The sequence below is a fragment of the Polypterus senegalus genome, chromosome 2, assembly GCF_016835505.1.
Source record: "Polypterus senegalus isolate Bchr_013 chromosome 2, ASM1683550v1, whole genome shotgun sequence".
NCBI lineage: Eukaryota > Metazoa > Chordata > Cladistia > Polypteriformes > Polypteridae > Polypterus > Polypterus senegalus.
In genome coordinates, this window is record NC_053155.1 from 152,933,061 (window position 1) to 152,948,302 (window position 15,242).

At 39.5% G+C, this 15,242-nt stretch overlaps 1 protein-coding gene across 1 annotated transcript in view; it reads right to left on the reverse strand.

Annotated features, from left to right (window-relative positions):
* Positions 1 to 3,747: 3,747 nt before the first annotated feature.
* LOC120523492 (adhesion G-protein coupled receptor G7-like) overlaps positions 3,748 to 15,242 on the reverse strand; it is a 56,014-nt gene continuing 44,519 nt past the window's right edge. Inside the window, exons 7-12 of the mRNA XM_039744852.1 lie at positions 11,421 to 11,533; positions 10,821 to 11,149; positions 9,675 to 9,756; positions 8,871 to 9,032; positions 8,143 to 8,299; positions 3,748 to 4,838 (exon numbers count right to left, since the gene is read on the reverse strand). Of these exons, the coding sequence (XP_039600786.1) occupies positions 4,632 to 4,838; positions 8,143 to 8,299; positions 8,871 to 9,032; positions 9,675 to 9,756; positions 10,821 to 11,149; positions 11,421 to 11,533 (1,050 nt within the window). The 3' untranslated portion in view covers positions 3,748 to 4,631. The remainder of the gene's footprint in view (positions 4,839 to 8,142; positions 8,300 to 8,870; positions 9,033 to 9,674; positions 9,757 to 10,820; positions 11,150 to 11,420; positions 11,534 to 15,242) is intronic.

Genomic DNA, 15,242 nt, shown 5'->3' on the forward strand with positions numbered 1-15,242 from the left:
CCACCCTTTTGGAGTCTCTGGAGGGTTGCTAGAGGGCATACCTTCTGGGGATTCCCTCGTTTTGCTGGGAGACTTCAATGCTCCGTGGGCAATGACAGTGAGACCTGGAAGGGCGTGATTGGGAGGAATGGCCCCGATCTGAACCCGGCGGTGTTTTGTTATTGGACTTCTGTGCTCGTCATGGATTGTCCATACGAACACCATGTTCAAGCATAAGGGTGTTCATATGTGCACTTGGCACCAGGACACCCTAGGCCTCAGGTCGATGATCGACTTTGTGGTCGTGTCCGGACTTGCGGCCATATGTCTTGGACACTTTCGGGTGAAGAGAGGGGCGAGCTGTCAACTGATCACCACCTGGTGGTGAGTTGGCCGATGGTGGGGAAGATGCGGTCAGACCTGGTAGGCCCAAGCGTGTTGTGAGGGTCTGCTGGGAGCGGCTGGCAGAGTCCCCTGTCAGAAGTAGCTTCAACTCCCACCTCCGGCAGAACTTCAACCCGCCCCGAGGGAGGTGGGGACATTGAGTCGAATGGGCCATGTTCCGTGCCTCTATTGTTGAGGCGGCTGACGGAGCTGTGGCGCAAGGTGGTGGTGCCTGTCGTGGCGGCAATCCCGAACCCGTTGGTGGACACGGCGGTGAGGATGCCGTCAAGCTGAAGAAGGAGTCCTATAGGACTTTTTGTCCTGTGGGTCTCTGGAGGCAGCTGATAGGTACCGGCAGGCCAAGCGAGCAGCGGCTTCGTTGTTGCTGAGGCAAAACTTCGGGCATGGGAGGAGTTTGGAGAGGCCATGGAGAGCGACTTTGGACGGCGAGGAGATTCTGGTCCACCGTCCGGCGTCTCAGGAGGGAAGCAGTGCAGTGTCAACACCGTATATGGTGGGGATGGTGCGCTGCTGACCTCGACTTCGGGCGTTGTGGGTGGTGGGAGGAGTACTTCAAGACCTCCTCAATCCCACTAACATGCCTTCCAATGAGGAAGCAGAGCCTGGGGACTCTGAGGTGGGCTCTCCCATCTCTGGGACTGAAGTCACCGAGGTGGTCAAAAACTCCTTGGTGGCAGGGCCCGGGGTGGATGAGATCGCCCGGAGTTCCTTAAGGCTCTGGATGTTGTAGGACTGTCTTGGTTGACACGTCTCTGCAACATCGCATGGACATCGGGACAGTGCCTCTGGATTGGCAGACCGGGTGGTGGTCCCCTCTTTAAAAGGGGACGGAGGGTGTGTTCCAACTATAGAGGGATCACACTCCTCAGCCTCCCTGGAAAAGTCTATTAGGGGTTCTGGAGAGGAGGGTCCGTCGGATAGTGAACCTCGGATTCAGGAGGAACAGTGTGGTTTTAGTCCTGGTGGCGGAACAGTGGACCAGCTCTTCACCCTTAGCAGAGTCCTGGAGGGTGCATGGGAGTTTGCCCGACCGGTCTACATGTGTTTTGTGGACTTGGAAAGGCATTGACCGTGTCCCTCGGGGAATCCTGTGGGGGTGCTCGGGAGTATGGGGTACGGACCCCTGATAAGAGCTGTTGGTCTCTGTACAACCGGTGTCAGAGCTTGGTCCGCATTGCGGCAGTAAGTCGAGCCCGTTTCCAGTGAGAGTTGGACTCCGCCAGGGCTGCCCTTTGTCACCGATTCTGTTCATAACTTTTATGGACAGAATTTCTAGGCGCAACCAGGGTGTTGAAGGGGTCGGTTTGGTGGACTCAGGATTGGGTCACTGCTTTTGCAGATGATGTTGTCCTGTTTGCTTCATCAGGCCGTGATCTTCAGCTCTCTCTGGATCGGTTCGCAGCTGAGTGTGAAGCGGCTGGGATGAGAATCAGCACCTCCAAATCCGAGCATGGTCCTCAGCGGAAAAGGGTGGAGTGCCCTCTCAGGGTTGGGGAGAGATCCTGCCCCAAGTGGAGGAGTTCAAGTATCTCGGGGTCTTGTTCACGAGTGAGGGAAGAATGGAGCGTGAGATCGACAGGCGGATCGGTGCGGCATCCGCAGTGATGCGGGCTCTGCATCGGTCTGTCGTGGTGAAAAAGGAGCTGAGCCGTAAGGCAAAGCTCTCAATTTACCAGTCGATCTACGCTCCTACCCTCACCTATGGTCATGAGCTATGGGTAGTGACGAAAGAGCGAGATCGCGAATACAAGCGGCTGAAATGAGTTTCCTCCAGGGGTGTCTGGGCTTTCCCTTAAAGATAGGGTGAGAAGCTCAGTCATCCGGGAGGGGCTCAGAGTAGAGCCGCTGCTCCTCCGCATCGAGAGGAGTCAGATGAGGTGGCTCGGGCATCTGATCAGGATGCCTCCTGGACGCCTCCCTGGTGAGGTGTTCCGGGCACGTCCAACGGGAGGAGGCCCGGGGAAGACCCAGGACACGCTGGAGGGACTATGTCTCCCGGCTGGCCTGGGAAGCATGGGATTCTCCGGAAGAGCTGGAAGAAGTGGCGGGGAGAGGAAGTCTGGGCCTCTCTGCTTAAGCTGCTGCCCCCGCGACCCGACCTCAGATAAGCGGAAGAGAATGGATGGATGGATGGATGGATAACTTAATAACTTAATGTAAGAGAGTTAGCAATATGGTATCATGCAATACTAGACATTGTCCTCATTCAAGACGTAAATGGGATGTGAAAAAAAAGTCCTCATAAATGTCTCTAAACTAGTCTTCAGTCAGCAGTATCGTTTTCCTGACTGTAGCACAGAGACGTGGCTGTTGTTGGGATGGTTGGTGTATCAATGATAATTTCTTTGTCCTGGTTTGATATTGCTTAGTATAGATGTTCTGGAATTTAGACAGGGCACACCAGTGATGTATTTATCTGACCTTCAGCCTTTGCAACAAAACTTTCAGGATGTGATTGCAATTGTTTGTTAGTTACAAATCCCTTGTCTCATACCTCAAGGTTGGTTTGAATCCTGGCTTAGTTGTTGCCAGTGTGGAACTTGCACATCTTTGCCAATTCTGTGTTTGTTTTCCAAAAGAAGAATATGCAAGGCTAATTAGCAAATTTAAACTTGCCTTGGAAACAGCTATTGTGATACTGCAATGGACTAGTACCTAATCCAGGATTGGTTACTGCAATGCTGCTGATGTTGTAGAATGGGCTATGGCTCCTTGCAACCCTAAATTTGATAAATTGGATAAAATAGGTACAGATAATGGATAAAGCTTGAAGGTGGGTAGAGGGATAGTCTGTAGAAATTACATGATTCATTTTGACTTTAGCCTTTACACAACAAAACCTGTAAACTAAAAAAGATTGTGTATTTTGAGCCAATTAGTAGTGTTTGGGTGAAAAAGATTTCCTTTTAATGCTTGTTTACATTTACTCAAGCGAATGGGTCCAAGTGCACAAATAAATTTTAAAAATATTTTAAAATCTGACCAGGGTAAAAACACATAACAGGCAATTCACACATCAGCTTTAAGTTTCTCAGGGTCTTTTATTTAATCTGCTCACTGCAAAAATAGAGGTTTATCTTTTTCAACTGGTAAGGGTCATGCAAAATACCAAGAAAACAACAAACTGAAGATGCCTACAGCCTAGCTTTCACTCATCTACCTCACTTTTTCCTTTAAAAAATAAAAAACAAATAAATAAATACACATTTATAGCACATTTTATTTATATAGTACCTTTCCCATGTATTTTCCTGCACCTTCTATTTGTTTGTTTCATATTCAAGTTCTATTTTCTATTTACTCTTAAAGATACTGTGGACTGTGAGCAGTTATGACCCAAACAATAAGACATTAGGCTAAAAGTACAATAAAACAGGAATTTATTTAAAGGGAAGTAATAATTATAGCTGGGGAAACAAAACACCACACACAAATGGTAAAACAACAAAAGCCTAAATCCTCAAAGGCTGTCCTAAACAACAGTAGCCCTTACTACCAAATGGGATGGCTAATCTGCTTACACACTATACAATAAAATTCTCTCTGCTCATGTTCCAAACCTCTATTACCAATCTATTACCACCTCACTTCATTCTACCTTTTAAAGTTTAGCCCAGCATAACCTTGTTACTTTCAGGTTACCTACATGTTGCAAAGAGGACAACATCCTGAGGGAAACAGATTCAGGGCTACCTGAAAGGAAACTATATGTACTGTGCAAAAAACTCACACACACACACAAACACACACACACACGTGCACACACACAGTATATGAGAAAAATGACATTACAAATTTTGACCAAATTTATTACCATTAATAAATGATATTATATATTTCTTTTAGCACAGTACAATAAGAATGCCTATATAGTATAATGTTTTATGTAACATTTTGCAACTTATTTCACTTATTAGTAGTTTTTTGTATATGGTTTTAAATTAATTAACATTTCAATTGTTTTCTGTGCAGCTTCAAACTTTGTCTAGCAGTTTTTATTCAGCACAATTCTCAACCAGAAAATCACAGGGCAGCAGAGCACTAAAATATATAATTAAAGCAGAAGAGAAAGAGCAATTTTGTATTTAAACATAGTATGTTTTATATTTTGAACACTGAACAAAACCCACTACATATGTTCACAGTTTAACATAATCAAAAAGCTACAAAGAAATACAGACTGTTTTGTCATTGGAAATATAGTCCTCTACTTTTGAGTGTCCAGTAGCCGCTCTGTGAAATGAAGTTTAAGTTGAGGTTGATGTAAATTCTGAACTTCTGCTAGGTTCAATCTGCTTGTATGTTTCTCTGGAAGATGTTGCCTTAAAACGTTTCACGTCAAAGTTTATTGAATGCAGGAAAATGTTAGAAACAGAGAGAGAACTGAAAGCAGATGACACTGAATTTCTGAAGGTTTTGGACCTTGCCGTGAAAAAAATGAAGATCTGAAATCCCTGTTGAGACAACCAATGAAAAAATGATAAATTACATTACACAATATTTGTGGTAGTTCATATAAAAAAACAAAATTGATATGATTTTTGTTATAAACTATATGCATTGTTACAGTGTAAGTGATCAATTATAGTACATTAGAAACCAAAGTAAGTATCACATATGACACAAAAGTAAAACTAAGACTCCAAAATTTCTTTCCATAATGACCAATATTGGATAAGAAACCACCCAGATTTACAATACAATTACTACAATGATTCAGTTGCCTGCAATGGCATACTAATCCCAGGAGAGGGTAGTCTTCTTCAATGGAAGTGAGATAGAACATTATAATTAAAGTCTACATCATATTACATGACTTGTAATCATTGAGAATGTCAAACTTGACAACTTGAATTGCTGATCTTGTCATAGGAATATGTCAATTTACAGAACTAGAAATCACAGTGCATGTGAAATTATGTGACTGCGTGATAATTTTTTAGCACAGTTTCATATCTTCCAAAGTATTCTGAGCACACCCCTTTTTCTGACAGCCAATAATATGTGACCTGACAAAGCCAGTTCCTGTGTAAGAAGTTTACAGGTACATCAAGTTCAGTTGCAGTCTCAGCTCATTTTTTTCTTTATTCCATTGTGTTGTAGTAACACAAGACATCAGACAGATGAGAGCCTCTTTTTTTGTGATATTCAAAACATAAATGTACCATATTCCTTGTCACTGCATTATATGCATTGTACTTCTGGGTGAGTGCTCATTGATTGATAGCCTTCATACTCACAGAGTTCACCCTATAACTTAAGACAAATTCACATCCATTTGATTTTGTCAGAGTAAGTCACAGACTAGTTGGAATTAGTTAATGGGTATGTCATACTGCACAACTGCACCCTGACTCACTAAGATTATACAAATGAAATCTACGATAAAAAAAATCACTGGAAAAGTGTTCCTTAGGTGCACAAAGAAATGAAAGTTGGATCACAATGCTTATTGGATTTAACAGAGGGTCTGGGGGAGTGGTCCTGTTGCTATCAGGATAACAGTAACACCTAGCTTGTACTGGAAGAAGTCAGTATGATTTGGAGAGAGACTACTCTTTTATTCCATACTGAGTCCTATGGAAATCCCTAATGGAATACTTTAATGATCTGCTAGACATTATTTGAGACATTCAACACAGAAGACTCTCTACTTTCCTAAACCTTTCATATTTTCACCATAGTCAATTTGAAGCTGAAACTTAATGACAGTGACAGCTAATCTTTGTCACTGGGGCCTAAGTAGGGTAAGAAAGTCAAAACTTCATCTATCATTGCTCTACTTGGTTTGGGGAATGAAATAATGGTTGACAGGAGAGCTGTAACTAAAGAAAAATAAGAGAAAAGCTCAAATGCGCGGTTTAAAATCTTAAATACCTTACTGTATGCTCATGTATTAGATCTTCTGGTCAGTTGTCTCTTGTTGTCCCTCATACCAAGTGTAAAACTAAGGGGGACAGGGCATTTGCAGCTGCTGCTCCTCGCCTATGGAACTCTTTACCTCATTACATAAAGGAGTCGTCTACAATTGAACTGTTCAAAACAAGGTTAAAGGCTCATTTCTATTCACTTGCATTCCGTGACCTTCAGTAATACTGATGGTTTCCTCATTGTGATTATATAACATTACTTCTATTTATTATTTATTTTATTTATGGTCATTTATTTTATTTCTATTTATGTTATTCATGTTAATTGTATGTTTTTCTTTAACTCTATTATTGTATAGCACTTTGGCCGCAGCATTCCTATGTTGTTTTAAATGTGCTATATAAATAAAGTTGACATTTACATTGACATTGACATGTATTATTTGCTGATTATAATATTATATAACCACTGTAGTGGACGGCCGGAGTCTTTACCAAGGAAGGACCAGAGGAGAGTATTTTTAAGACTGTTTGTCCAACAGGGGGCAGCCCCCTTGATTTTCAGTGGGTCCACGATTCATGAGCATGGGAGCTCAACCCTGCTGGGGCCTGTGGCCACCACCAGGGGGAGCATGGACATTTTCAGACCCCTATTTCGCCACATTTCCGCCACACCTGGAAGTACGGCTGGAAGAAACTCGTTGGGCACTTGGAGTCGTTCTGGATGCCCTATAAAAAGGGTCCGGTCGCCAGAAGACAACAGCCTTAGTCAGGAGGAAGAGGACAAAGCCTGAGGAGGAGTGGAGGTGGAAGGACTGGCGGCAGTGGGACTGTATTGTGCTCTGTGCTTTACCTTGTGTGCTTTGGAAGGCAAACTGTAAATAAATCGTGTGTTGTGTGCTAAACCTGTATCCTGCCTGTCTGTGTTAGGGATATAGCAGCTGTACGCACTCTGGGCTTCATACCACATATAAACGGAACAATAAATTTAGCTCAGAAAAATAGGTTATTCTTAAAAAATTGTTAACTGTACACATAAAATATCAGATAAAGAGGAACACACAGTACAAGTCAAAAATTTAACTGACAGTCTTAGCAAAATCTGAACCTCTGCTTAAATAAAATTATCAATTGCAGTCAATTCAAAATGATAGTAGCATTTTAGAGGTTTCCACTTGGTTGGAAAGGTAGTCAATAGTAGATAAAGGGTCACTAGAGAACCTGAGGGAATGAAAGGGCAGATAGGCTTGAGAGGACTAGAGGTCAGAGAAGTATTTATAAGGGCCTAATTATCAGGGATCCTCCTTGGGTGGGGGTTAAAAGTCAAGTTTTCCATTCTTTATTTTGTGAGCTGTTTATTCCATGTATCGTATCTAATGAACCACAGATAATGGGCATATTGCCACTTTACTTTTTCTGTTCGTATGCACACTCTAACATATGTACAGGTTGCCATCTATGAACAGACCTTGTTTTCTATCTTTAGCTTATGCGATAAAACATTTGTCCAGTCACTTTAAATGAAATTAAAAACAGTAGTACTTTAATCATTGTCACATCATCACTCCATATAACTGCATTTAAAAAAAAAACATTCACATATTTCTTGTCATCTATAAATTATTTTTTAAAGGACAGTTGACAAGTAGTAAGAAAATAATACATTTTGAATGAATGAATGAAAACTGCGTTTGAAGTAAAGGAAACCATATGTAAACCACAACAATTAATTTCTGATAAACAATCTTGAGAATAATTCTTCAAACTGTACTGACTGTTAAGTATTAACATATGCAGTACACTAAATCTTATATAGCAATACGAAAATAACGCAAAGCTAGAAGTCATTACAAAAACCTATGAGTTTCATAATGAATGTTTTACAAACCTGGGTAGCATTTAAAATGCAGAACAGGTAGCTGAACACCACCTGAGATTCTAGATGGTCAATTAGCATCAAATACCCCAACACCCAAGATATACCAAGGATAATTGCTATAGAGAAAGAACCTAGGAGTTTCTTCTTGTATGAACTGTGTTTTGTGCTGGAAAAGGAAAGAACACATTGAAACTCAATTACAAAATATACTAAATGCTAGAATATCTAAAGTCATAGCCTATCAAAGCTTTACATGTATTTGTTTGATTTTGAACATTTGTGAGTACTATGTTTAAAATGTGTCAGCCATTATACATAGCTAGACAAGTACTGTACATACATGCATATGCTTTTACAAGCAGTTCAATTAATTTTTATATAGTGCCCTTCCAAATACATTTGTAGAGTAAATTTTAGTTTGGGTATTTTTTACAAATATTATGCTACATTTTCACTACGTTTACATTGTGATTAACAAGAATGTTTCTTCCAGTGTACGTATTATATACCTTGTAAATCCAAAATATAGTAATTTTTATTAACACTTATTGCATACAAAGTTAATGCAGTATTGAATAAAGCATAATTAATCTGTAAGAATAGTAACTTGTAGTATACTTACTGTAACTACATCTATAACAATATACTGTATGTCCAATATGGCTAACACACAGGGCACCTGTATCATGTATTCATGGCATTTGATTGCAGAAGAAAAAAAAAAATTTGTATCTTACCTTGTCAGTTTAGATTTTTTCTTAAAGATGGCACGAATCAAAACACATACAAATACAGCACAATTAAAAAGGAGAATGAGAGCCACTGGAAGTAGAAATGCCCATAGCATGGGTTTACTTATATCAAACTTTCCTTGAATATCAAGGGCAGCCAGCCAACAACTGAAAAAACAAAAATGGCCATATAATGCTATAAGCTTCTGTCTAGATCTGAAGATAATCTAAACCGAACCCAAAACAATTATATGGACAGTTTTTTTTTTAAACACCCTCCATTTTTTTCATGACACTCTGCTTGCTACTAATAACTACAGTAATACCAGATCATGAAATACTGTACCTTATTTCTCATTAATAAACTTAACCCCCTCACACACACACATTTAATTTTGACTTGCAATAAATAATATTTTTGAAACATTGCTTAAAATTCATCCATCATGATTGAGGCATGTGGCTTGTTTTCTTTAATCTGCTAGTACCTTAATTCTGATGACATGGCTAATTGAGTTTGTTATATCTAATTGAATTGCTATTGCAATTTCATTAAAAGTTTTATTGCAAGTTTATTAAACTTGCTTCATTTCCATACTGGCCACATTATTCTTGCTGATGCAAGCATATTGTCATGATTGCAACTCACACAATATTTTTAATAAATGTTTTGAAATATATTTAATTGTTCAGTTCCTTAAAGACCGTTCTGTTTTATAAGGGCAGTTTATTTTATCAGGGGAGGCACAAATTGTATGTTTAAATTAATGTTGTGTATATTACATATTTGATTTAGAGTGATTTACTTACAACTCTTCTTGCCGGTAGTTTAGTGGGTTGTCAATTCGGTATGAGGCTCCTAATGTTAAAGCAACAATTACAGCAGGGACACCTAATAAAGAAAGTACCCAAAGTAAGTAGTCCATCCAAAGTTCAAACCAGATTATTCCATAGCACTATTATATAGGGTGTCATAGTTTAGCTGGATACAATATAAGCACCAGCACTAGAGGGGCACAGAAGGGGATGCCAGTTCAATACAGTATACATTGTTTAGCTTATAGACGCCACTTGACCTAACACTTACATCTATGGAATGTGGCAGAAGAAAATATACAAGCTTGCAAAAGACTGTGAATGGGCTAGGAATTAAACACGGTTGAAGCAGTAAGTTAATTATGACTGTAAATGAACATCACAGTATATTGAAATAAGCTTGAATATCTTTAAGTGACTAGATCAGTCAGCTTGGCTGTTGTTAGGTAAAACAGTTCTTACACAACATCTTTACAGACAAGCCTGAATTCATTTTGTGCTTTTAACACGTTAATTAGTCTTGAGTTTACCCTATTAGAGTGGCTTCAAGCAGAAATATAAGCAACATCTGAAATAAATGGCCAAACAGTTATTTGATGCCATGAACGTGTTCAGTCAAATGTCAATGTTCTAAAAAGGGTTTTACTAGATAACAAACAGCATAAAATACCTACACAACCACAGGAGAAAGATGCACACTGCACATGAAAATCCTTCCAACCCAGAGAAAGATTTGGGTGAAGGAACAATGAGGCAGGAGCTTTCTTTTGGCCATTTGCTAAGTATTCAGTTTGCAGTGGTTTCGTTTTTTCAATTCATCCATCTTAATTACACATACCTGTGCATACCATTAAACTGGACAACTGAGTTGTGTTTTTGTTTGAAAAGTTAAATGTCATTTTCCATTATGCTTACTTATAAGACTATGTTAAATAATGAACACGGATAATTTGGTGCATTTTTGTCCATTTATTTTAGAATTAATTCGCCTACACTGGTCTATGCAAAATTACCAACAGAGAAAAACAATGATGCAGGGAAGAATTATACTTATCCTTTTGGCCACACCCTGTGCACAAGAACTAATCTTAAGTAAGTATAAAAAATATAATAAAATATCTGAAGTAATTTTTCACTCACCCCAGCCAATCCCAATCACTGTCCATGTGAAGTATGATGGCAGGTGACTGAACACTACCACAAGAAAAAGGAACATTTGGACTGCATACAGTAGTGTCCAGACAAAGGTTGCCAGAAGAAAGTAATGCAGAAGTACAGTAATAAATGTACAGCAGCCCTTATCACGCTCGATGTACATGTCTGAGAACAGCCTGTTGTTGTCCATGCTCATGGAACTCTGATTGCTTGGGTTAGGATTGTTAATGCCAATTACAAAGATTATATTGAAGATCAACAGGGATATACAGATGCTCACCAGCATGATGGTCAGAATTTGCTTACGAGATTTCCTGCAGGAGAAAAAAAGTATATTTTCCTAATCTTCATATGTACAGTACAGCTTCACATGCCTGCTAACAGATTGGATTCAGATAGTCTAGAGAGGGCCCAATACATTTTAACCATTGGAATGTATTCTGGCACGGGTTTATGTCCTAGCTAAGGATTTTGTTCCTCAGATTGCATGAAGTACAATATTTTAATATTTTCCAAAGCATTTTTTCAAGAATGTATATTTTCAACAAAAATAAAGCTGCTTAAATAGAAAATATGAAACCTCACCTGGTAATTATGTAAAAGAGAACTGTAATTAAAAGCCCAGCCATAGAAAGACTGCAACCCACAATGGAGATCACTTCTAGTGGCTTTGAGTACTTATAATTGTTTTTAAAAGTCTGAAAAGGAATATAAGATTCATGATTAAAATTATAGATGTCTAAATGCCAAGTAAAGATAATTCTCAACATTCATACAGTAGGTTTAACATTCACAACTTTTAGCATTTGCACAAATTTATTAGTACCCTCAGTTTTACATTATGCGTTGGCAACCACATACATTTGTGGGCTTCACAGCAATATTCAGTAGAAAAAAAAATGAGAGGCGCGATACACACAATTTTGGGGAGAAACTAGTATCCTACTAAGCCCTTCACCGGTCTTGTTCACTTTACCATTGTAGAATAAAGAGCTCCCCATGTTTGCATTTGGTATTTTCGTCCTTTGCCTAAAAAATCAAGTTTGGTGATACAATTATGCCCCCAAAGCAAAGTGCAAGTCTTTTGAGCTTTAAGCCAAAAGTATGCAAATTCAGTGATGAGACTTAGTGAGAAAATAAAGGTTTTGGTGTTAACAGTTTGACAGTTTGTTATATCTGCAAAAAAAGGGGACAGTGGAGACTAGCTAGAGACATCAAGGCTGCTGAGACCATCATTGACCCCAGCTTCAAGATTAAGTGTCAACTCACCTCTGCTATGCTCTCATACTTAAAGACCCTTAAGGATATCAAACAGTGCACAAAGCAGACGTCACTAATGGCTTATTTCAAATTGGTGCATCCTTCACGATTTCCAATACCACCAGCTAGCCTTGAAGGACAGAGTGTTGGAGGTGATATCGAAGCCTTGCCAGTCTTGACATCTTCTGAGTTATTTCATGGTTACTTTGTTATGAAAATTCATATTATCAGAAATAATGTTTTGTTACAAAGAATTCTATGTAAAAAAGTGTATTTTGAGCAATCTCTAGTAAAAGATTACAGTTCTTGAAGGTCATGGGAATCTAAGCCCTTACGAAGTTGAAGTTTATTCTATCATTGTTGGGCAAAAGGACATGTCTCTTGTGCTAGGCCATTGCAAAGTAAACTCACCCTAAAATCCACATTGATGCACAAAAAGCATTATTAATGAACATGGAAACTCCACAAAAACAGCGGCTATAACATTGTTTCCTCATTAGTTATATCTGCAAATAGAAAGAAAGCAAGCGTGCTATGTAATTACAAGGAGCTTTCAAAAAACTGAGATGGCTCTGTATTTTGTGGGTCTATGTCAAAATCATGCATTTTGTTTAGACATTAGTAATGTAATATTAGAAGAAAACAAAGTGTAAGAGCCATTTTTGTATGTAAGTGTTACATTAACTTGATTTAAGCATTTACCTGGTAATGTTTAAATGTTTGTCTTTAAATAACTATACAGAACTCATAGTTAAATATATATTATAGGATTCTACCTTTTGTTCTACAAACTAACTTGTGAAGTAAATGTTTTGGCTTATTTTCTTTTCACAGTGAGAAGAGATTCAGGCCTGTCTTTGTTGTGCCCTACAGTTTAAAGGTATGGGCATTACGGGGAAACAGTTTCAAACCATAATGTGTCCTCTACCCTGTAACTGTAAGTATGTTAGATTACTGTAGAACTGCATGGTGCTTGGCAGTGTCGACCCAATGTATTCTTGCTCTTTTTATTGTACTTTTAATTAACTTGAACTCCTTAGGATGACGCACATATCTGCATTAGTGGGTGATTGGCAGAAGGATAGTGAGAATGTTCCTCTGCAGCAGGAACTGAAGCTAGTCTTTTGAATGTGAAATTACAGCTCATACTACTGTTGACTGATTTAATCCCTAGGCTGATGCAAGAGTCACATAGCATTCCTTTTGTGAGGTCAGTTGTCCTGGTTTTCTGCTGAAGCACAACGATTTTTTATTTTATAACCAGATGAAAACCAAAGAGACCAACCAATCTTTAGCCAAGCCAGAAACATGAGACAAGAATCAGAATCATACACCAGAAATTAAGTCAGAAAATCAAAAATGAGAAGTCTTTTGGTTATATCCAAAAAACAAATACCAGAGCAGCACATAAACAACCTTTTTTAAAAGGCTGTGCTGATGAAATCATCCAAGCATGCTCCTGGGGACTTCTGAGAGGTTGTCTTAGCAATGGCTGACATGAAAGTCACAAAATGACACTGCCCATCAATTTTAAAAATTGGAGAGTGATAAGATGCAAAAAAATTACAACTAAGCTGGGAACAAAGATAGGACAAAATAAATGTCTTAATCAAATTCCTCAACTTCAGAAACCCCAGAATAATCTCCAAGAAGTAAAATTTCTCACCCAAGTGTAAAAAAAAAAGAGCATCAATCACAACCAACAACTGGGCACAACAGCAAGGATGCTAAGTACTCTGTTGTCAGGTAGCACAACAAGGTGAGTGCTGAGTGCTGTGGTATAATGAGGTATTCAATGCAGTGGGCAGTGATCTGACCATTATACAATATGAGTTGCAGAGGTAATAACCTCTTGGCTGTCTTTTGTCTGGAACTGACAGTACAACCAACATTCCAGGTCCCAGATCTCATTTTCAAGACTCTTCATCAACAGTTCAGTTTTTGGGTCCAAATGGTGCTCTCTGTTTTGCTGAGTCAGACTGTAGGTTTTTTCTTATAACACTTCTGGCATCAATGTAGTGCTGAGTGGTGTTTGCCAGCACTGACACAATGAAACCTTGCTCTTTTCATCACTCTTTTCTATCCTCTAAATCTAGACTATACCTTGACAACTCAGTAAGTACTTAGTTTTGGGAACCTGAAAAAGCCACAGGTACACAAAGTATCATAGATATCTGAAATGCTTTTTTCAGAATAACATTATTTTTGTTAGAAAACTGCTTCCTTTTAGACTGAATTCTGTGCTGAAACATGTTTTTCTTTAACTGGAAAGCTTAAGAAATAAATTAAAAAATATAGTTGTACCTAGAAATGGTGGTCCTTTTCTCATGAAAATGGGAGATCAGCTTGACTGGGTAAAAAAATAATTTACTTGCATATACAGTAAGCTACACTTAGACTGTCATTAACGGACCACATATCAGTCTAAGCACAAAAAGGTTTTAGCTGGTGATCTTTGTAAACCTTTACTGGAAACCTTTACTTTTACAACAGCAAAACAAAAATCACTTGATGAGCCATTAATTAAATTTTGTATGTTTTTTAAGAAGCAAATAGTTGTTTTTTGTGTGGCTGGTTTGTTAGCCAGGTGTACTGCAGCACAATTTGTCAATAGAGGTCTGACAATGGAGCAAAGCTGGTGAGTGTGGTGAGAGGAAACTTTTAAGGCACATTGGGAAGGATCTAGGGGAGCAAATAAACAATACAAAAGGTCATCACAGCCCTTACATGAATTCCTTCCACCATACACAGACGTATGGTTTTACTAATACTAATACATCCATCCATCCATCCATCCTCTTGCACTTATCCGAGGTCGGGTCGCGGGGGCAGCAGCTTAAGCAGAGAGGCCCAGACTTCCCTCTCCCCTGGCCACTTCTTCCAGCTCTTCCGGGAGAATCCCGAGGCGTTCCCAGGCCAGCCGGGAGACATAGTCCCTCCAGCGTGTCCTGGGTCTTCCCCGGGGCCTCCTCCCGGTTGGATGTGCCCGGAACACCTCACCAGGGAGGCGTCCAGTAGGCATCCTGATCAGATGCCCGAGCCACCTCATCTGACTCCTCTTGATGTGGAGGAGCAGCGGCTCTACTCTGAGCCCCTCCCGGATGACTGAGCTTCTCACCCTATCTTTAAGGGAAAGCCCAGACACCC